This window comes from Vanessa atalanta, chromosome 6, assembly GCF_905147765.1.
Source record: "Vanessa atalanta chromosome 6, ilVanAtal1.2, whole genome shotgun sequence".
NCBI lineage: Eukaryota > Metazoa > Arthropoda > Insecta > Lepidoptera > Nymphalidae > Vanessa > Vanessa atalanta.
Window position 1 is genome coordinate 6,942,909 of NC_061876.1, and position 25,798 is coordinate 6,968,706.

The 25,798-nt window shown below is 29.8% G+C and overlaps 1 protein-coding gene across 1 annotated transcript; it reads left to right on the forward strand.

Annotated features, from left to right (window-relative positions):
* Positions 1 to 434: 434 nt before the first annotated feature.
* On the forward strand, positions 435 to 24,322 carry LOC125064568 (sodium- and chloride-dependent GABA transporter ine-like). The gene is made up of 9 exons (XM_047671676.1): positions 435 to 984; positions 8,804 to 8,997; positions 19,013 to 19,147; positions 20,108 to 20,321; positions 21,215 to 21,711; positions 21,813 to 21,925; positions 22,233 to 22,512; positions 22,801 to 23,033; positions 23,327 to 24,322. Exons 1-9 carry the CDS (start codon positions 581 to 583, stop codon positions 23,435 to 23,437), a joined length of 2,181 nt encoding a protein of 726 aa, XP_047527632.1. The 5' UTR covers positions 435 to 580; the 3' UTR covers positions 23,438 to 24,322.
* Positions 24,323 to 25,798: the final 1,476 nt, after the last annotated feature.

The window sequence follows — 25,798 nt, forward strand, 5'->3', positions numbered from 1 at the left end:
CAAAATATACATATATACTGCGAGTTCATTGCGAGTTTTTTGTAAAACAAGCTTTATAAATAACGTATAAAAACGAAAAATGGAAAAAATTCTGAGGTTTCTGCCTCGATTGGATGGAACTGGTTTAAGTATCAGTTGCAAGATGTGACCCACACCTACGAAAATGTAATGCTAAATAAAAGTTTTTTTCTGTTGACAATAATACCCATACCTTTAAATTTAATCCAGTATATTTTTTAAATTCGTTATATGCCATGTACATTGTACATACACCATTCAATATCAGTATTACTTATTCTATCCGTCGCGAGCGCAGCGTTACGTATCGCGGTCACCTGAGCTAAGCGCATGCGCGGCCTCCTAACTCCCCCCCCCTCTCCTTTCATATACTCTCCCCACTCTGCAATAACAGAATCACACTTTGTTTACCAATTGCCGCGATTGACGAGCCAGTCGGTCGGCCTACTCAGCCGACCTCGCTCGATTCATTCGGCTTATTCGGTATATCATTCACTAGCTGCGCGTTGCCAGCGGCAAACGCGACATCAATCACTACGTTATGACCCTGTGACGTAATAGAATGAGTAAAGCCGATACATCGGCGGAAGCCGCCTTGCCAAGCGTGGCGATCCACGTGGATCGTTATGAAGATCTAAACCAGGAGCGTTCGAAGTTGCTTGATCCTAATTCACCAGTGCCGATTGTAACGCCCTCTGGACAAATTCGCAAAGTGAAGAGTTTTACCGATACACACAAAATTCGAGATGTTCACGCCGCTTCTGGTGCAGCTTCTGCACGCAGTCTACGCCCCTATGACCAAGTGGCCGTGTACCCAGACGGTTCTGATAGTGGTACTAACCAGTATGCTCCTTCTGTGCGTTCTTTAGCTTCAATAGGAATGGGTTGTACTGATGGTCGAAAAATGGTTATCAGAAGAGTTCCAACATCGCCTACGGAACTTTTTCATCTAGTGCGTCCTCCTACGTAAGTATCTTCGCGGATGTTACATCCTCTTATAACCCATTATTCAATTGCTTCAAATGACAACTATTTTTGCTTGGTTAGTAATTCGTCAAACAATTCTGTCAGTAGTCGTATCACTAGTAGCTAAATTTATCGCAGATTAAAGGAAAAAAATCATATTTAATATTTAATTATTGATTATATATAAAATCCACATTACGTAAATGTTTTTACATTCTGATGTTTAAATTAACCTATAAAACAAACTCGCATATCGTTCAAGTGTCTTGAGACGCGGCACTGATAAAAATAATAATGACATCTTACTTTAATAAAGTTATACTAATAGACAACTCTTACTCTAGATGTTTTTCAAAATTAAATATATTTCATATTAATTCAATACATTCATATCAATCAACAAAAAGACAATTAAAGGCACGTAAACAGTCTTCCTAAGTACCTTCTGTTATGTATTTACTACAATAATATAATATATAATGACTCTAGCAATTAAAACGAAGATTTTATAATTCAATAAATATATAATGGACTCGTCAGGTACATCATATTTTAAATATAAATTGCAACTGACATAATTATAAAAAAAAACAAAATTGCACAATAATATTTTTAAGACTATCTCTAAATGCAAAATTATGTTGTATATTTATATTTGAATGAAAGATAAGGCAGAGATTTTATTAAACGATAGTTCATTGACAGAGTTATCGAAGTTCCGCCAAGATTTAATCGGCTCAAATTAGTAAAAGCTAACTTATAATGGGAAAATCCCAAAAAAAAACTTATAAACTATTGCTTATTACTTATTGCTGTGAACTAATCAAACTTTTTATAATTTAGACGACGATATATGGATTTATTATAATATACAGGCCAAAGTCATAAAAACTGTGACGGATATTTTATAAATTAGTTAAAAATTACTAAAATACACTATAAGTATATACAATACAAAAATGAAATATTGATCTGGGAGTGATTTCGTCTGCCCAATAACGAAAAACTTCTTCTTTATTATCTTCTAAAATTAATCATATATAAAAGACTTCGTAACTTTTTATAAATTATTATAATTTATTCTTTAAAAATGGAAAGTCCTTATAAGGTATTCATTAAATACCTTTATTAGATTCTTATTAAAGAAGATACTTTTAAAAGAAATGACATCGTGAAGATTTTTCAAACTTACCTTTACCTCTAAATGTCTCTAAATAAACTTTTAATATTATTACTATTCCAATATTCTCGAATATTTCATAATTTTACTTTAAACCTAGATACTTTAGGTACGTAAAAAATTTAAACAAAGTAAAAAATCCATATAAGAATAATTTAATTGAAGTTTCCGTGCACTGAAATAAAAGACTAAAAAAGAATAATGCTTTTTAGTTATTGTTGTAATTGCCTTTAAAAAAACAATTAATTCAGATTTCGTATATTAAATACTGTATATATATAGAGTTATTTCTATAGGTTGATTGTACACAAAGTAACGAATATTAGAGGCTATCATATCAACCCAATATCAATTTTGAGGTATTATATGATATGATATTTGACATCAAAGGGTAATTTTTTCACATTTCTTCAAGCATAATTGTTTTTCGATAACACACAAATATATAATAGGTATGTGCAGGTACATATAACATGATGAAATTTTCTTAACGTAACTATCAAAGTAAACAAAAAGATAATATCAGAAATACAATAAAAGAAATACATCAGTCTCTTTTATAGGTTTAAATACAAAAAGTTTTAGTTATAGTTTCTTCCAGGATTCGGAAGAGACTTAGTTTGTATAAAGCAACTTAGTATAAATTCTGAAATCACAATAAACCTTATCTTATATAAAATAATGATTAAATTAATCGATTTAAAAACATTTAACAATCTTTATTCACATGATCTAATCATAATGTTATTAAATGAAATATCTTTATATTATTTGTATATCCGTATTGCTGATTAATCCAGTCTTTGTCTTCGTTTTCAGTACCTATAAAAAGGCAACACTCATATATAAAATATATATCATTAAAACATTAGGTTATTTTATGAAAGATAAGAGCGTTCTCAGAACCAAACCTACACATTAATTTTTAAAAACTAACTAACCTCAATCAAACCAAAATGTCTGCATTGACTGATATTTATGAAAAAGAACCAAAATAACTTTACCTTAAAATATAAGTAATACACTCGACAATTACTTAAAAACGTTTACTTTTATTATAGTGTTTACAATGGGACTTGTCTTAAAAACCGTAATTTAAATGACTGAAAGAAATTTACTTGCGTGATAACTCTGTTTAGATAAGTAATCTTTATGATAATTTACGTTGGATTGCAGAGAAAAAAATTATTGCATCAAACTTTTCATTGCAAATATCGTAAACAGAACATGGATTTTGTCAAGTTTATCCGAAAATCTGGGTGGCTTATATTTTCGAAATTCAGGCAACTTGACCTTCACTTCACTTCACTTTGGTGTTGATAACATTGCATAGCCATTATCTTCTCTTGTGTATCTCGCTCCAAACATGGATACGATTGATCGTGCGCTCGTTCTTATCATAGACTTTTTGATAATGATTTTAAAATACGTTTACATACTTACATCTTGACAGCTAAGGATTACCTTCCTTTTTTAAATTGTCTTCAATAGTTTATTTACAAGAGACGAGATAGGTAGTACATAAACATATTTAAAATTATATGACAACGTATATTTTTATAGTACCTTATTATATTATCTGTGCCGCACGTTTTCGCCTACGTCAAATTATTATTATATAATGTACACAATATGTGCCACTTTTGAAGAGAAAATAAATAATAACAATTATGGAAACGAAAATAGTTTGCTATATTGCTTGAAATTTATGGTTATGGCTCCGTACCTTAAGGTCTCACAACGCAACGCATCGCTCTTTAAATGGTATAATGAAAGTAGAAATACTTATTCAAATCAGGCAGGTACCTACTTCCACATTATCAAGTCACATGAATTGTAAATTAATTGATGATAATAAATTACGAATACTGCATTTTATTTTTGATATAGGTCGGCTTTTTTCATTTCAAGATTTACTTATTCCATGCAATTTATAATAGCTCAGCTTTATTGTACATCACTAAAAGTTCTTGATTAATATATAAGTATTTATATATAATACAAAACTATTCCACTTAACAACTTTAATTATACTTCCGTTCGTTACGTTCAAATTGCCATTTTTGCAAACGCATATTGAATATCGTTGATTCAAGCTCTCGATCAATATCGCGTCAATTTGATGTAAAATGTTCTTTATTTGGCATCAAATTGAATTAAATTAGTATCTATGCAAATGTATTGACTCAACAGCTAGCGATACAACTATAATAAATATAAGTTTAACTCGATAATTTCTAATCTATTAAGTCCTTAAAAGTCTGCAATAAAGTTTGGCCTTTTAGAATGTGTCCTGTAAGGAAAAGATGTTTTATCATACCTTAAATAAAAAGTAGGTTGATAGTACGTATTATCGCTGAAAATTAATTAATTTACATTATCATAAACTAATTTTATTAAGTTGAAAGTTAAGTTATAATGATTAAGCATAATATATAAAATATATTAAAACTTCATATACACCACGCATCTGTCACTTTGCACTTGCAAGCTCGCATCTGTCACTGTCACTCTGTACTTAAGGAATACCCCAACTTCTGCGCCGCGACAGTGCAAATGCGTTCGACTATATGACTTGCATATATATAACGTAATTCTTCAATCGCTACATATAATATAAACTGTTTTATTTTGGGACAGATTATAAAATTAGAAAAATAAAAATAAACTGTATCGTTTTACTTCATTTAATTGAAAATAAAAATTGATTGTTGCCTTTTACCTCCTTGTGCCATTCGATATGTATTTTAAAATGGTAAAATTTAGAATGTCCACCTACTGCTTTTAAATTAAATGACCGATACTACAAAGAAGGACGAAAATATTAGACGACTAGCTAGGATCGACTTAATACGGGTAAAATTCATTAGATACGAGCACATCTCCCATTTTCGTCATAGTTGACATTTTCAAAAATCCTATTTTAACGGATGTTTGGGTTATAGAACATAGGTTGTTCCAAATTTCAGCTTTCTTGAGTCTTTATTTTGGTTGTACGATAATAATCAGTCAGAACAGACGATTTAATAACTATGGATTACAATACATAGTTGTAGAATATACATACCTACTTATTTTGATTTATAATTAAATAAAAATATTGTCATTATAAATTCAGCACTAGCGATAACCTTGTCGTTGGTCCACGCAGTATCGGATTTAGACAGTACATTCTCCTAATGCGTGGTATCCTAGGTTTAGGTATAAAAGTTGTTATTTTCTTCAAGAGGAGAAGATTTATCTTTTTCACACAGTTAAAACTCTTGTTTATTCTGTGCCTTTAATAAAACGAAGTGACGGTGAAGAGTAGGTATGAAAATAAAACAATGACACATCCTCGGTTTAATTACCAGTTACAAATAAGCAGATATATAACAATTAAATATAAAAACTACGCTTAAATAGCTGTGACAACTCTCATTCTCATAATCTGATGGGATGACAATTCAAGGTCAGCTGAAGAAGATCAGACACAAAATGTACCTGTTCTTAGAGAGTATACCACACAATATAGGTACCAACTTCCTAAAATGGAATTTAACCGAAAGCCTGAGTTTTTCGGGATGAACAGTTATATAGGTAACTAGCTTATATCCTCATGAGTAACTTCGTAACGTAGTTACTTCCAATAAGAATAGCAAAGTAATTGTTATTACGTCTATAGGAGTTTAATGTCCCAGAAAGTGTGATTACTAGCTTTTTCTTGCAGTTTTAGATATTGTAGATGAAAAATTAGTTTAGTGTCCAAGTCAGTTTTGGTCTTTATGTATCTTATACTTTTAGACGAAGACTATTTTATGTTTCGGTTTTTATTCTATTAAAAAAAAAAACTGCTAGCTGTTAGTCTAACTTTCAAATAATAGCTTCATTTTTTCAATCATGTACCCAAATCAATAAAATAGCAAATTAAAATTTGGAAAAATAAAAATAAAAAGCTTTTTATTTTCGTAATTTACTACGAGCAAACTACGAGTACTTAATATTTCCTTGTGACTTTATTTCCTTCTACCTGTAAGGCAAAAACTAACATTTCTACATACATATATTTCTGTTGAGTTTTTGCTTCATTTCAATAATTAAATCTAAGGTGTCAATGAATGTTCGCAAAATAATTTACGTACACATTCTCTTTCCAGTTTTATTCTACAAGGAAAAATACGTAACGATACGATGTGACATTTTATTTTATAAATGTAACAAAACATTTCGAATGAAATAAACCGACTATTTAATATTTTAATATCCTTTATATACATGATTAATTGTTTTTTTTCAACATCGCTTGCTAAAAATATCAACACCATGCATTATAAAATAGATCATGTTACATATAATTGGGACATTTTGGATGAGCTCTAATCCTCAATGGTCCACGACCTTACTTTAATCGCCAAAGAATGTTCATCTTTAATCCTAACAAGTTGTTTACTTATGACGTACTTAAACCGGCTTATGATGAAATTTAGACTGGATTATATAATATACGGTACCAGATAATTATTTTCCACAATATGTTGTACATATTTTTATTTGAATAAGAATAGATAATGTATAAACTAAAAAATAAAAATCACTATAATGCGAAACCTACCGTGACGGGTGTCTATAGTTTAAGACCAAACGCTTATACTATTATATACAGAAATAGTCCAGTCGTTAGGAAATGTGAATTTTAAACAAAGATTACGGGTTTTGATGTAACTATGATGTGGGACACCGGGATGTGCCTAATTTGAGTCAATAATTCATCTCAAGTAGCTCCGTCTGGACAATAAGCGCCTGGGTGCAAGCCGTGTTTTGGCTATCTCCTATCTCAGCCAGAAAAAATGTTGATAAACTTGAGTGCTCTGGTTACCTCACCGACGATGAAAACTTGATGAGGCTCCCTTAAATCGGTGCCCAGGTTTTCTAAGCACTGGATTAGACGAGGCTGATCTCGTACTTGCATTTTTCTGAAGCTAAAATTTTATTTAACTCTATATATACAACTAAAGATTGAACAAATGATTACAAACGTTAACGTGCTTATCCAAAACAAAAAAGGTCCGGTCAAATAGAATAAAAAAGAACTTACAAATAATTCGCTTAGGGCCTTGCCATTGCGCGATGTGAATAATAATAACCGATTAATTGATATTTTCGAAAAAATAAATAAATATAGTAATTTGGTTTCATAGACTTTAGAAGACGTAGATCGGAAGATGTTTGATATTTCATTCGACATGTATGTGATGTCGTCCTGACCACGGCGGCCGAACTCAAGAGAGGACGGAGGACATATTATATTGGACAGAGATATGCACAAACACATAGGTACTCTTTATTCTTCACTCTCATAATCCGAAGGGAAATCCGACATGGCAAATCCGACATGACCGGAAAGAGTTCAGGCGCAGGATCATCATCTTAACGTGCCTTCCGGAGCACCGGCGGTATCACACTTACAACTTTCAAAGTCCGGCCAACAACTTTCCGACAGCAAAACCCGATAACTTTTTATAGGCCCGACCTGGGGAACTGACACAAAACCTCGCGATCGACATAGACATGAAATAAAAACTATTTCATATTGAAATCCAACGAATATAAAGTTTTGACAACTTTGTACAATCTAACTATCAATGCTATAATAATAGGCGTATTATGTCTTTGAACTAAAAATATGTTATATGTCGGAGAAATAGAAGATGACTCATTTCCTTCATGTATTTTTTCTTTAGGCTACATATACCTAAAATACATATATACATTTTTTTTAATCAGTTAAGAAACAATCTTTACAATATTGTAACTTGTTTATTTTTACAAACAGACATATTGATAAGGAGAAAATAAGAAATCTTTGTTTAAAAATAACTTACATAGATAAACAAAACTACAAATAAATATGTCACATAAAATTAACAATGTTAATTTTATGTGACAGATAATATTTTCAGGTTAATATTTTAGTCATTTATACACATCAAATTATTCACAAATATTTAATTGCGATTATAAGTGACAGATGACTATGATGAAGCTTTTATTATACTATAAGATTAGCAATATACAGCAAATGTCTGTAAACATCCCAATGTTGGGATAAGGCTTACACTTCCTTTTGGGAGAAGACTTTGGAGCCAATTCCACCGCTCTGCTCCAATGCATTATGGCGGCAAATTCTCATCTAGGTTTCCTCACAATGTCTTCCACCATCGAGCATAAAATTAATTAAACTTATGAATTAACTTTAAAGTTATATGGTATTCGCCTGGAGCATTGAACTCATAATCATTGGTTAAATTTTACGTATTCTTTCTCTCTTATTAATAGTTAGTAACAAAAAAAATCCTTAAAGTTCTACATCTTAAAAGGTTTTAGTTTGTTGATATAAAATTAATACTTTGCTTAATATTATAAGTCAAACACGCTTCTTTTTATAGCGTCTACTTTTTAAGTTAATCCTCTGTACGTCATATCACTTCTGTAACTAAAATATTCTTAATAAACGGATACATTGTTTTGTATCATCATATAGTTAATTAATGACTGTCGACATTACATAAGTTAACAATGGTTTCGCTATAAATCAATAATCAGTTTCTAATATTATATTTTTTTAATTTGTTTTTTTTTCTTTTTCTTCCTTCTTAACAGACCACCAGATGAAGATACCGCGTCACATGAAAGTGATTGTGGTGAAGAGGAAGAAGACGCTGAAACCGTTCATTTAAAACCAAGGAGACCGTTTTGGGCCAACAAAATACAGTTCGTTTTGGCCTGTGTTGGCTACTCGGTTGGCCTTGGCAATGTTTGGCGGTTTCCTTATCTTTGCTACAAAAGCGGAGGAGGTGAGAAAATTATTCCATGATTATTAACATATAAGAAAATTTGTATTAATATCATAAAGTGGATCATAGGACTGCTTAAAATATGGGAGTACCACAAACTAGTTACCCTCAGATACATTTTTTTAGAAATAAAGTTGTGTTATAAGTATCTATAAATTTTGTAAAGAAAAATCTGCGCGTAAGTTCGAGAACCCTCTAAATAGCTAAGGACATAAACCAAAGTGTTAATTTAAGCCAAAGAACGGAAATTTTTATTTTTTATATTCATTAAGGTATAGATATGTTATATTGTTTGTGCACATCATACTGACGTCGTATGACTTACGAAACACATCACCGACGTAAAATATATTACTTATCTAATTCTAACATAGTACATGGTCGATGACTATTGCTAACCGACTAGACACACCCACTTGTTTTTCCGATAGCTTCGTGATCAATTATTTTGTAACATTTGCCGTTTTTTATTTATAGAACATATATATACACACGTAAACAAGCGTTCTCGTGAAAAATTATTTAACATGATGCGCCTAATGTCCTCGTAACGCTAAGTAAATTAACTCAACCAGGTGACAAAGAGATCGTGATCCATTTAGCATTGGTACATTATACGGCTCCAAAACAAACTCCGGGTGTATTATTGTATTTTATAAAAAAAAGTGTGCATTGTACTTCTCTAATTTATGATAATTTATCTATTGCTTACCAATATATGTATGTAGAAATGTACTCGTAATATTTTCGTTGTATATTATTTGTAAAAATTGAAAAGACAATAATTAACGTGAACAAAGCCGCTATTGTTGATACCGCATACTCTACATCTTAATGTGAAACGAAGAAATAAATACTAAGTGATCATCGCAAAATGTTTTCAAACCGCTTCTTTTCTAAATTCAATAAGAATGGCTTCATATGGAATTAAACGATCGACGATGAAATTGAAGCAATTTTAAAATTTAACAAAATAAAAACAATCAAGTTTATTTCGAAGGCTTTCAGGTTTTGAGTATTTTCGTTTCCGGGTGATAATTATACTTTGACTAACAATAAGTAAAATGCAACTATAGCTTACTATGTCGAATAAAAAAATAACTTGAATTCCAACATTAGTTATACTACCGCTGAACAACAAAACATTCTATTGTTTCTGTATTCCGGTTTGAAGGGCGAATGAGCCAGTTTAATCACATCACAAATCACAATTAACATAAAATCTTAAATCCCATGGTCGGCAGCGCATTGACGGTATAACGAATGGTTAAAAATATTTATTACAACACCATTGTCTGCGGGCGGAGGTGACAATTTATAATTAGGTTTTCTATTTAAAAGTCTGACCGCCAGTTAAAAAAGAATATTGTACTTAAATTTCATATAAAATTGCTATTCATATCAGAATCTATTTTTATTGTAAATTACGTATATTTTTTATTTACAACTCCTTCTATAGATTTATTTGCTTTAAAAAAATATGTTAATGACCTAGCTTTAACTTCAAAGTAATGAAACTCTTATTTAATCAGATTGTGTTGGATTAAAGGATTAAGTTAAACCAGTCCATATACAATTTTGACGGATAAGAATAAAAGTATAGTACGACACAGCTTAGATGTAGCATCGTCATATTTTGTAAAACCGATTACATCCGAATTAATTGACTTCAAAATCATCATTCTTTATTTATTTGTTATGCGAAAATGATTTTAAAGCAAACGTAATAATTTGTTATATTATACAACCAAATATATTCGCCAAATTAACTAAAATTTGTCGATGCTACATTTAAGTTGTGTCGTACTATAATTTACTCAACACGTAAAATCATACAATCAAAACATATTCAATCAGCAGCCCATTAAAATCGTTATAACACCACTCGACAAAATGTATTGGAGCAGAATAATATAAGGCATAAGATCCAAAACTTCTCAAGAGAAAAGGCCCTTACGTACTTTTTTGCGAAATAGTTATGTCATATTACAAAATGATATGTCTAATATTATAAAGAGGTAAGTTATTTACCCGATTGATATTGAACTTTCATATAATATTAATTTATAGTTTCAGGACTCACATAGGCTATGTAATATATGTTTTTTATTTCGTCAGATATAGCTTAATATACTAATAGCGAATAATAGCGAGAGTATTCGATAAGAGAAGAGAAAACTGACGGTCCAAACGCTTTTGAAGCGGACTCTACCAAAACTTTGTAGGTCTCAAAATGTCTACAGAAAAGCGAACGACACGTAATACTAAACACCTATTACCTATCATTTATGGTACTGTACCCACAGTAACTATTATTATCTTTAAAAAGAGGGATAAAACACGCCGTCCTGTTAAATGACTCAAGTAGAAATTTATCCTTAGAAAAAAAAAAACTATATTAATTTTATACATTTTTATAATTAGTGCCATTTTCACATAGCAGTTCGAACATGTAGTTCTAGAAATATCACGAGATATATAAATAAACGTGTTTTTGTACGATGCATTAGTTTAGTATTGGCGAATAGATTGGTTGGCGAATGTTTAATCTCATACAAATTCGGCAGCGGGCATTGTAGATATATTTATATAGAGAAATATAAAATATTTCTTATATATTGTTATGACAAACATACTTGATAATTGTTTACACTTCCTTGTGTTATCATGACAATTAGCTACTATTTGGCTACTATATTATCCTTTTATATATAGTTTTTACAATCTTAACTTAAATTCGTTTGAAAGTAAAATGTGTGTGTCTTAAACTTCTCCTATATGATTGGAACGATTTCGATGATTATTTTTTTCTGTGTATTTGATGGGGTCCCTTGACGGTTTCGATTAGACACGGTAGGTGGCGCTACAATCGGGAAATAACAAAATTTTTATTTTACCAGGACGAAGACGGGTCTATTATTATACCAAAGTTCTATCTCATAGAGATAAGTAATTATTACATTGAATAGAAAATAAACTATTAATTTTTTATTCATATCATTCATTCGAGGAACACGAGAACCTAGTTTGTGATAACATATTAAAAATATACCAATAAAAATCAACCGTTAAGCCACGAGGAAAACAATAAAATTGACTTATAATAGATAAATGTAATTTCAAATTAAAATACTATAAAAATAAGTATTATACTTTGTTTATTAATTTATTAATATAAATGAAAAAGCGTATATTATAAAACTTGATTGGGTACTTAAATTATTCTTAGAAAAATAACGTCGTCTTGTGAAATAAATAACATAAACGGTGACATTAAGATATTATTTCTCAAAAAGGCCGCTTCAATCATATGGACGGAAGTGATGACTACGTTAAAAACTATTTCAAAAAATTCAAATAAGTACAATTTTAGCTGGCGGCAAATAAATATTACTTCTTTACTAAAACTGACCTTGCTATTTTTGGGTAATGATTTACTTACAATGTGTGAAATTGTTTAAATTCAAATTGAATAAGTACCTTTATTTTTTTTATTTATTTGAGTACCTTTTACAACCAATTTCATCATTTTCTAAATTTAAAATAAATGTAAAATTACTACCGGTTCAGTATGTAACTTCTACCGACAACCCTACGACCACTCCCCTAAGTGTTTAGTAACAAGACTGGTTTTTATATTAATTGCAATCTGGCCCGCTGTAGTCCGACATTCCTTTGTAATAAAAAAATAACAATTATTACTTAAACTTTCTTTAATAAATTAGTTCTGATAGTATGGAGCTCAAATGAATGTGTATTAAAATTTGATTGATATGATGTATAAAATTATTTAAATAAACCTATCACAGATCGAAATATTTGAGTCCTTAAGTATTAGCAACCAAACCTCAAGAACATACCTTATACGTTCATTATCTGTATTCAATAATACTGGAAATGTAATCTTATATAGAATTCTAATCGGCTAAAAATATGTTAGCATAATCGCAATTCACAAAATCAAAGCATAACACTACTTGTGTGAATTACAGTTGATGTCTTCTGTAAATTGACACGTCACGCCACACACACGTATGTACGTCCTCTTGAGATATCAAATGATATATCACTGTGATTTATTCAGATGTCATTATTAGAGTTCCGTATTTAAACTCAAAATTGAAATTATAATATCAAGTAAGTATATAGTAGTATATCCTGTACTATCAATATCTCATATTTTCTTTAGATTTCTACTCCTTACTTTTAAAAAATGTATGTTATATAATTTTTGGCAAATTACATAACATGTCATTTTGTCGGATACTTTCATATTACCTATTTGAAATTAATTAAATGTATATTATTTATATTTAAGTTATTAATATTTTACCTTATCGAATAAATTAAATTTAGTATTAAAATATTTTAGATTCGTAATTGTTTTCGGTTTTCTGTTAATTTTTGGTTTATCTGTAACTACACGACATATTAGCTCTTAAAAAATAGTATACCAATATTCCTTGCATGGCTCGCACAAAGACTCAGTACTTTCAAGACCGGACACAAGAAAATATTATACTTTTTATTAGGTAAATAGCCAACAACAAAATTAATTTTCGTTGTTATGATGTAGGCTTGCCCTTAGTATTCTTATAGTGGGACATCATACCATCTTGGAACTAAAGTTTTATCTATGCACGTATATTATTAAATTAAAGCAAGTCTGTACTTTCATAAATAAATTATGTGTTATCTGCGTAGCTCAGCACCAAACGAATATGTAACAACTTCTGCTTCGGTCGTAGTAAGTAATTTTATATTCTTACCGGACCACCTAGCTTTGTGCTGGAGACTGTTCAGTATTGTCAGCATTTAAATATTTATTATTACAAACATGGCAGAAATGATTCGTTTGGAAAAAAAATAATCCATGTGCGGATCGCAAATTAATCTCTGATATTTTCATCTTAGACTTTCAAGGCAGCAGGTGTCTAGGACCTTTTACTCTCTTTAAATGATACTTTTCTTTGATTGTTGTATTTGTATCTCCACAGACATGTTCTCCACGTCTCTGGTGCATCTATCTATAATTTTTATTATATTGTGCCTGCATATTTTTGTTACCAGGCGGCATCTTCAAGTGATACTATTTACACACATATATGATCTGTATTATTACTTTTTAAAGAACTATTCTACAATATATTATTTAGATAGATTTTGCATGAGCTCAGTCAAAGAATGATTATATATAGAGTCAAAAATATATTTATGCAAAGTAATACTCTAAAAGTGTTATTATTACCGTATGGACGAAATAGAAAGATATAAATCAAGACATCATAAAATGAAATATAAATTAGATAGAAAACAATAACAAAAGAAGGTACATGTGAAAATGTACTGATGAATAATTCTGCAAACTGGAGATTATATTCGACCAATGTAAGAAATGAGTAATGAAATAAACGTCTTTAACGTATAAAATAAATTGAAGTCGGATTTTTTCAGTGTAGGTAAATAAGAGAGACAATCAAGGCGACGATATTAATTGGTTGGCTTCTTTCAAAAATGTCTTCTTAGATCACAGATTATCATTGTTGAACTATTTTAATTAATTAAACAGTAAATTAATGTTTAAATTCTCGTTTTTCAAGCGAGCTTCCACTACATTTTTTGTCAACATTGCTTCGGTAATTTTTGTTCTGCTAAACGAAAAATATCTTTAACATACTTTGTTTTACTTTCGGATAAATTATATATTCATTTTATTTAAATATATTTTAAACACCCCTTACAAGCTTTTATCGTTAATGGAAAGACTTAAAATATTTTTTTTATCTGTTTCAACTAAATGTAGTAAAGTAACTTTTTTTAACTTATAAAATCAAACGTACACTTACCATTGACCTATTTAGACATCTGCCTGATTAATATCCATTTAAAAAAAGTAAATGAACGTAAATATTTACATAACTCACACTCTTTTGTGTTAAGGTTATTGTTCCTTATTAACAATATTTATTTACTTTAAGGCCTTAATTATATAAAAATATGGAAATATTTCATACACAATCGTAAAACGTGCCCAGTGAGATATGATAAGCAAGTGTAAAATTATTATCGATTCGTCAAAAGCCCTAAATATAGATGACAAATCGATTATACATTTGATAAAGAAACCTAACAATGACATATAAGGAGTAACTCCCACATTATTTATTAGCAACGTCAAGAGATAAGATTAAAAATAATACGAAACGTTTGAGACGTCTGTTTTAAAAATTAGTTTCATGAAATGAAAAGTTACAATAAACGAGTTTATGAATAGTAATATCTAATATCCTAAATATAACTAGCTAGTTAGGATATACGTGTAATTATACACGCAGGTCTTTACCACGTATGGGTAAATAAAAGGCTTTTCTGGTAAATACTAAGTTATAAAAATTTAAAAGCAGCCTATGATGTGTAACATTTCACCTTGGCAATAAGCGACATTATCTTAATATCTACGGAAAATGGCTAACCCAATTTCCAAGGATATACCATCTCTCTTTTCCCGGCTTGTTCATACTTCCATTCCTTTTCACGAAAATCTCAGTTGCAGAAAACGAGAAGGAATATTATACACATAAAATAAACTGTGCAAATAAATATATTGAACTAAATTACTCCCTATGTTATGTCTATAACATGCAAAGTTTATATATAAGTATTCATTATAATTTTCTTCTCGACTCCATTAACTTTATGTCAAAAAATATACTCAAACTCAAATTCCTTTATTATAATATAGAAGCTTACTTATTGATAGTCAAATGAAACACTAGCACCGGTTCGGGAAAGAAAATACCCTGAACTGAGAAGAACTGGCGAAAGAAACTCAGCGGGTCTTTTTTTGACAATTTTATTATTTACATAATTGAATATGAATAGCAAAAGCCAGGAGGCGATCGTTTCATCCCCAAGGTGTGGTATCAATAATAAATTCACTAATTGAATAATAATCTAATGTGTGCAAAACACAAGCGTTCCTTAACTACTTTTTTTAAATTTGGCAACAGAGGCATTTTAAAACTTCTCTGGGATCCTGTTGTAGAACAGTATACATTGCCCAACAGAAGAGTTTCTGACTCTATGCAGTCGAGTAACAAGAGTAACAAGTTTGTGTATGTTCCTTGTACCAATGCTATGAGTATCACATTTTCTCATAAAATCATTAATTTTTTTCCGTACATACATAACATTACAAAATATTTATTGAGAAGCAACAGTTAATATATTGATTTCTTTAAATTTATACCTTAACGATTCTTTAGCTAGTTATAGATTGCATACAGCATATAAACATAATAATTTATAGCGTACAACCATGACCCAAAACTCTAAGCTTAATTATATTTCTATAAATAGGATAAGATCGAGTTTTTGCGTGAATTCGCAAAAATCCAATAAACATAACCTACCTCTTTATAATATTATTTTAGAACTAACTTACTTTTAAACTATTTTTAAAACTATAAATGACAAAATAATACAATAACTCTTTGAGTTTCTAATCTTAAGCCGGTGACTAAAATGTTTTATACACATCAAACAATTTAATTTAAAACATTTTCGTTTGACATATCTTATTATGAAACAAAGCAGTATTCTAAATAATAATATTATACACCTTAAGTTGGGTTTTAAATGCAGACTACTTACCACGATAATAAGAGTGTTTTATCAATATCAATAATATCATTACATATCAGTATCGTTTGACGTACGAAATATATAAATGTTTTTTTGTTAAAAAATACAACAAATAATAAATAATTGCCTTTAAACAAATTCATTTATTAACGATTATATACGAAAATATATTTTTAATTAAATTTCTATCTATCCTTTTCTAACTTTTAGTATTTTTCTTTTAAAAATAAATTTATTTTCAATATGTTTCATGAACCGAAATACAATTAACGGTTCACACACGTGGATTACCTTAACTAACAAACGACATGTGACCACGAAATATCTATGCCTAATTTATCAACGTAGTTAATGACTGGGTTAATTACGACAACTCCACTAGGTCAACTCATTGATATCAAGGACAATGACGATACAAAATTCTACTAACAGACCAGTATGAGTATATAAGGCATTAGATAATGATTATTTTGACTGTATCTAATCTTTAGTTGTGTAAAATTATACATGGAATTGTACGAGGTACTTTAAATGAATAATAGTCAAAATTCATTATTTTTATTACACTTTAACGAGTACCTTAGACTTCGAGACTTATTATTACATGAAAATCGGAACACTTTCTCGCAACATCTCATTAGTCAAAAACATTTGTGGGGTTACGTTCACATATACAATACCAAATCATAAACATGTTATACTTGCATCTTTATAATGTTATATATTAAAAATATAAGTATAACTTGCTTGTTAAAAATACAATGTAAACTCAATATAACAACACTCAAGAGACTGTGTGTATTTGCACGTAATAGAGAGTTATCATTAAATGGAGAAAAGAATTAGGAAAATCTGTATTAGAAAAAGAAAAAGTTTATTTCAGAATAGTGTTAGTAATTAAATAAAACAATTCTTATTTGAACGCTATTGCGTATAGTCTGCCATTTTCGTCTAACTTCTTTTGCTGCACCAGTAATTTTATTGTATTTTTTTACTTATACATAACGGTACGATATTGAGGCATCTTGATGATAAAAAAGTAGTTTTTTTATAATTTTGCTGCTTCCAGAGCTTCTTTATGCGTGCAACAATTTGTAAACTAAAGAACGGATTTCTTAAAAAGCTCGGTATGTATAATGCCGACTTTTTTTTTACGGGCTAGGATAATAAAGCTATAAAGGGATGTAGATATCTGCGCTGTTTTTACTAATTTTGGCAACTAAAAAGATTTGTTTATTATTTAATGTGCCGTTATTGAGAGTGGGTGTAACGCTATATAGAGTGTATCACTGTATGGAAGATAAGCTGAAACAACCAAAGTCGAGTGATTTCGACCCTTAAGGGAGTTTGTCGTTAAATCGAGTGACGTTACATGGAGTTTACACTGTATTTGTATTTACAAAAATTATAACCCGTTTCTTATTGGTATTGATTTTGAAGCTATCATCACTTGTTTTTATTAACAGCTTCAATCAAGGAATCTGTTTGACTTATCCTTATTTAATATACAAAACTTAGAACTCATTCATACAAAACACGTTGTTTTTTCTTACTAGTTTCGGCACCAAAAACCATCTGATTGAAAAAAAAGATTATATATAATAAATACCAGTACACAGAACATTTATTTATTATTTGTTTTATTTTATAAATATTATAGTCCTGAAATTAAATATCCAATTCACGAAAATCTCCTATTCTCATTCCATGCGCGACGTTTTATTTTTTTTAAATCATTTTGCGAGGGAATACATCTTGTTTTATTTTTTAAAGCAATACGAATGACGTTCTGAAATCGATTACACTTTTATGAAATCGGATACAATAACAAAAAATGTTTTTATTAAATATATAATATATAATTATAATATAAATGTAACTGCATAAATAAGTATTTCTAACATATACAACACGTAAATGTTAAAATTACATAAGTAATATGAATTATAAAATAGACGGGTATAATAAACCTTCCTCGTCAATCTAGTGCGCCTAGTTTGTAAGGTTACCAAGTACCTGGGTTCAAATGTCGGCTTGGAATAAAATATATTGAGTTTTCTTGTCAAGAAATCAGTAGCAGGTTGGTGATTGGAACTTGGAAGTGTTTACACTTATATTACATGTTTTGGGTATATTTATGTAAATATATATATAGTATATATGTCATCTTATTTTCATTACACTTAAAGTGAATTAAAAAAATATGTTATATGAAGAAAAGACAGGACACATAGCTAGTATTTCATATAAATCGACAAATTAAAGGTATACTCCCTTTTTGTAATAATATAAAAATGATGAAAAAATATCCTTACAAATAATAAGGCCTTTATTACTTTTTATCCATTATTATTTATTTTTTTTGTTACAGGAGTCTTTTTGATACCTTATTTTATAATACTCATAGTATGTGGCGTACCGATGCTTTTCATGGAACTTGCTATTGGCCAGTACACTGCTCATGGTCCCATCGGCGCACTCTCACAAATATGTCCATTATTCAAAGGTAAAGTTATCATTACGCAAAAAATATATTTTTTAACTACGAGCTAACATAATATGTATAGAATTTAACTGAATATATAATAAATTTTTAATTAATCTATTTTTGACTTATAAATCTTTAATCGATATGTTGCATTGAATTATAAATGGCATCTCATTTTTTGTTAAATTTACTATATATACATATATACGTTATGTACAAAAGAGTATGGAACCTACACTCGTATTTCCTTTCGCTTCTTACTTATTCTTTATCCAACGCATTAACTTTAATATCTTAATATCACATCGCTCGTATCTTTTATCAATTCGTAAAATAAGTACAACAACTAAACTCTACATTATAAAGTGAATTATTTAGTCCATGTTTTATATATTTAAAACTTACGACCTCCTCGCTTACAGTTTATATAAACATATTTATATATATAGGACCCAGGACTCGATAAACAGGATTTATAAACAGTCCTCGTCAAATTTTTTTCTTTAATATTACTACTGATACCTTGGCGGTAGGGCCGGGCGGTTGTTTTTAAAGCGAGTTTAACTATCTAAGCATGCATAGTGCACTATTCTCACAATCTGATAGGATGGCAATTCCGACACGAATTATACATTTGACGATTGTTTAAATGCAAATAAACATATAGGGCATGTATTCGATGCAAATATCATGCATTAGTTCTCCTCCTAAGTAACGCAATAGATATCCGATTTGCCAGTTATTTTTCTACATCTACCGATATATTATTAATGTTAACGAGATTTTTACCAAGTTAAAAGTACTATAAATTAAAGTTTATTTTTTATGATTCATTCTCATGTCAACGAGTGTAGCTTAAATTAACATTTCACCATTGTATTATTATCCTTCACATATAATATGCACTATGCAGAATGCTTACTATATTTAATCAAATCTTTACTGTTTTGTTTTTAACGTTGTATCGTTTTTTTCCAGGTGCTGGCTTAGCAAGCGTGGTGATCTCTTTTTTTATGTCCACGTATTATGCAGTAATTATTGCATGGGCAATTTATTACTTTTTTACATCATTTAAATCTGAAGTTCCATGGGCTAGTTGTTCAAATCGATGGAATACACCCCAATGTTGGGTTCCAAATCATAACATAACCAAGCCAAACGGTTCTCAAACCCCAACGGAACAATTTTTTGAGTAAGTTTGTAAAATGATACATTTATTTGTTTAGGCATTTGTAACCAAACTGGAAACTCTATTTGAGATTTTTTTATTAATTAGTTTATCGTGTTTTTTTATACCTATAAAAACATACACACATATAGTCTATTCCAATGGGAGGAGGAGTAAAGACGAATTTTGTCCTTAAATTGACATCCGACATTATTAATCAACGTCAAAATAATCACTGGTATTCGTTAAGAATCCGTGAGAAAAGTTGTTTTCGGAACTGGTAGTACTAATATGTAATTACAATTGTCAAAAAATGCTTGTAGTGCATAATATAGCAGATCTTGAAACACGGAGTAAAGAAATCTAATGACTTTACTCCGTCTGGTATTAGAGCATACCATATACGCGTTTATTATGAGGGTACTTTATTATCACTCCATTGCGTTGTGGAACGGTTAAAGGGTATTAAAATTGAAGTTGATGTATGATTGGTGAAGGAAAATAGACCTTATACGACATTATTTTATGAGATATTGGTCAATAAGTTTAAAAGATATGTTGTACTAAGTTACTATAAATCAATCAGCACTGCCTACACGGAATTGATGTTTCGTGCCTGGTTAAAATTGGTTTCATTTTATTGACTCTCTGTGTTAATTAATAATCAATCAGTTCAAGCACTTATTCACGTAGAGTTAACAAAACTATGGCTAATTAAATTTAGAAAGACAACAAATAGGTAATTGAAATAATACAACATTATTCACAAATTGACCGTTCATTTTGAAAGAGACAGACGGAGTTCGCAAGCGTTTCTTCCATAATGGACACAGTATAGAGCCCTTCCCCCCTTCGTTCACTCAATAACATATATTTAAATATAAATTATAATATTAGCTGTATTCGTGTAATTTCAGGAAGAAAGTTTTGAGCATGAGTGACGGTATTGAATATCCTGGTGGCATGCGGTGGGAGTTGGCAGCTTGTTTAGTATGTGCTTGGGTCCTTGTTTACTTTGCCCTATGGAAAAGCATAAAATCATCAGCGAAAGTTCGATACATTACAACAACATTACCATTCCTACTAATAATAGTATTCCTTGGTCGGTCATTAACTCTCGAAGGAGCTGATAAAGGATTAAGATACTTCTTTAAACCAGACTGGAAGTTGTTAAAACAATCGAAGCCATGGGTTAATGCCGCATCACAAATTTTCAACTCTATTGGAATTGCTTTCGGATCGATGATAATGTTTGCCTCATATAACCGTTTTGATAACAACTTTTTACATGACACATTAGCTGTATCTTTGGTGAATGCGGTTACCAGTCTCATCGTTGGGATATTTACATTCGCTACAATCGGGAACATTGCTTTCGAACAGAATACACCTGTAAACGTTGTTATTGCTGATAGTAAGTATTTAATAATAAATTCTGATCCAATTGTAAACCGAAACACTCTTGTAAACTTAAGCTGAACTAGTATTCAATTTAATACATTTTCTTCATTTAAGGTCCAGGATTACTGTTTGTCGTATATCCTCAAGCCATTGCAAAAATGCCAGCATCACAATTATGGGCTGTATTATTCTTCTTCATGTTTCTCTGCTTAGGCCTTAACAGTCAGGTATGTAAATAATATTTAATAACTATGAATATAGTATCCTAATGAATTAAACAAGTGAATTGTAAGCAATAATGGTAGGTTAAAGTGCAGGTAAGTTTTTCTTAGTAAGTGCTGACATTTCCTCTCGTACTCGATTGTGAAAGATAACACCGGGCGGTGCAAATTGATGAAAAGCTCCAGATGTTTTCCTCAAAAGGAAATCCTTAACCGAATAATGAGATGAGATGCACGTTTACTTCATTTTTTTAGATATAAATATTACAACATTGTTAAATATGATAATCAATAATTGTATTTAATATTGCAGTTTGCGATAGTGGAAGTTGTAGTAACTTCTATACAAGACGGATTTCCCGACATGATACGAAGGCGACTAGTTTACCATGAACTATTGGTGTTGTGTGTTTGCGCCGTTTCTCTAGTCTTTGGATTGCCTCATATTATACATAGCGGCATATACATATTCCAACTAATGGACTTTTATGCTGCTTCACTCAGTATAACATACCTCGCATTCTTCGAAGTAGTTGCCATAGCCTGGTTCTACGGTGTTGATAGACTATCTCGAAACATCAAACAAATGACTGGTAATTTATTTAATTTATACTCTTTAAAAGTAATTTTGTTAATATTTTGTAACGTTGCGCTATTAATAACGATTGCCCGAGTATTACCGCTTCTAATTTAAAAAAATGCTATTATTTTAAATAAGGTTTAGCTTTGATAGTTTTTTTATTGTGGGTATTGTATCCAAATGAAACCTAAAATACGTACATTTATAGAATTAAATGGAGAATTATATGAAAAATATGGATATTGTATGGTATACATATGTGTATATGATTGATGTCTTAGATTCTCCTTTTCTTACTCAGGTCAGCGACCGTCATTGTACTTTCGATTCTGCTGGCTTATAGCCGCACCAGCCTTACTCTTGGCTTTATGGGTGGCCAGTCTGGTGGACTACACGCCTCCTACTTATCGTCAATACCAGTACCCAACTTGGGCTCAAGTGCTCGGCTGGTTTATTGCCTCAGTGTCCCTACTGTGTATACCTGTATATGCGATAGCAGTTATCATCAGAGCACCTGGAAATAGCTTTAGAGAAGTATGTACTAATTGTTATTTTTCTAAAATTTAATCAGACGCGTTATTACTTAGAATTATTAAAGATAAAAATAACAAATTTATGCGATATATATGTACTTATTCTGAAACAAGTTAAAAGTCACATTTTTTTTTGTTTAATTAAATAGGTTAGAGAATAACTAACCTGGCTACTTCTCTCGTAGATTCCAAGAAACCTATTCCAATGAAATTGGTCAATTTCAGGAATTAATAATAATTTAACTTTTAACAATCAAATTTAAAAAATAGCCCATTTTTACTTTTTCGTTTTAGAAATTCCGCAATTCAATTCGACCAACGTCTTTGTGCGACTGCGGTGTTACTGGTTGTGATTTATGCTGCTCAGACTCTGAACCTCCTGACGACAAGGCAACAATCAACTAGTCCTCGACTAAGTTCAATATAGATACTGAAGACAATAAGTAATGTTATGACTTTAACTATATATTGTGTAGTGTACGCCTGAGTATTTTAAAGAGCTACCAAAAATAAATAAAACAAAAATTTGATAAAGTAAGATTGTAATTATCACTATCATTTTTATCAACAAATGTGCTCGACGGCCTGACCTCAAACTACATAATATGTAGATATGATTTTGTAATAGTGGTGTACGTTTCAACACTCAAAGGCGAAGGGTAAGTATGTACTTCAGTTGAGTTTTAAAAGATCTGTTGATTGCTATAATATAAATGAGTGGCTAGTTTGTATTCCATTATATTTTTTTATTTATGCGATTTTTAAATTAACGCATTCAATATAAATATTGAAATGCAAATGTAACTTAAATAACAACCATTTTAATTTTTACTTATATTAATTAAAGCAATATTACCTCCTTTTGATTCCTCTACATGTCTTGGTTGTTAATATGAATTAACTAATAATAGTGATGAACATTCCATGATTATAATATTAAAAATAACTTGTTTTCTCATATTGTTACAGTCATTTTTCAATAAATATGATTTAAATATGGTGATAAATTATTCGTGTGCTATTGGCTAAGTCAACCTAAAGAGCTGGTTCTCTACTCCTAAGTGTACGATATATTACCTACTTATATAAACAGCTCTACTTATAACAAGACCCTGTAGCTTTCTTTTATTATTTAATAAAAATGTGGACTTATAATGTGTAGTATCTAAAATTATACTTGCATACCTACTTTCCTTAAATAAATGTAATAATCATACTTAATTTTTTTAACTTCAATTTATTTCAGCTTTCAGATAATTATAATTACATATTTATTTATTGCATTACTTAATTTTATTATTGAACTAAATAGTTTAGTTATACTTGACTAAATTTATTATTAAATTTTTAAGTCAGGAGCACATTTATTTCTTCAAATATTGTTGTATTAGAATTATGACCATTTTTATTAAATGTTAGTAAAATGTTGCTGTGATCAAGAACATTCCAAACAATAGTTTTCATTACTTTAGGCTTTTAGATAAATTATTTATTCTTAAAAAAATATGTATTTTAATAGAAGCTTATTGTTATATACAATTTAATTTTAATTATTAGTTAATCTTAGTACCAAAAAAAACACATTGCTCTTAGTAGATATTTCCACCTGAACCGATGTTAAGAGAACATTGACTAAAATGTACATAAATAATGTTTTAATTGTAAATAAGGTTTTGAAGCCGGTTAAAAATGAATAAATACAGAATAGATCTAAATAGTTTATTTTATTTAAAATACCCTTTTCATACTTTTTTTATAAACATATCTTTAAAATTTCTATACATTTCCATATGTTATATCCGATACCTACCTATCTCACACACATACTCACCAACTCATTTTAATTCAAAAATAGTAACAAAAATATATAATAGCTAATTTTCTAAGTCCATATTAAAAACAAAATCACACTTTTCTCTTTTTTGGACTGATTTGCTGAACCAGTTCCTCTTCTCCATCACTACTGTCAACATCATCTTCAATATAGTCCTCTGAAATATAGATCAAAAATATACATATTATTGTGTATTATTTATTGTTCCAAATAAGGTAGTAATTTTATTTTTTATTTGTTGTTTATTATTAAAAATACCTTTTGGTACAATGATATAATTTCTTAGTATCATTGAATACTACTATAAGTATTTGAACCGAGTTATTTACCATGTTTTTTTTATTTTTATTTGGTGGAGCTTGTAAACAAGACATTTGTAGATAATGTCGAAATATCAAGCTCCACCAAACAAAAATAAAAAACATGGTAAATATCCCGTTTCAAATACTTAAAGCAATAAAAATAACCATGTTAATTTAAAATCTTATCATGGAATATGTATAGATGTTTCTACTTCAGACAAAAATCTTTAATATTATTTTCAGAATATTACGGAAATCATGTTCAAAAATAAAAAATAATTGCAATTATTAAGAGAAATTTAAGCCTTATAAAACTAAATACATTTCATAGAGGAATATAAGTAATATCGATAATACCTAGACATCCTCCATCTTCAATTTTTTTAGTTAATGTTAAATTAACTGTTTGCCGGAACTCTTCTAACGATTTCATTAGTTGAAATGGGTCTACAGATGTTTCTTTTTCAATTTTTTCAAGTTTTGTACCATCCTCATATAAAACAAATTCAATTTTTCTTGTCATCTTTGATGTTTTAAAAATCTGTAATTCAGCTCTAGGGCCTCGGCTGCATATAATAACATTAATCTACCAGATATTGGTCCTTATATTATAAGAATAAGGTTATTGTT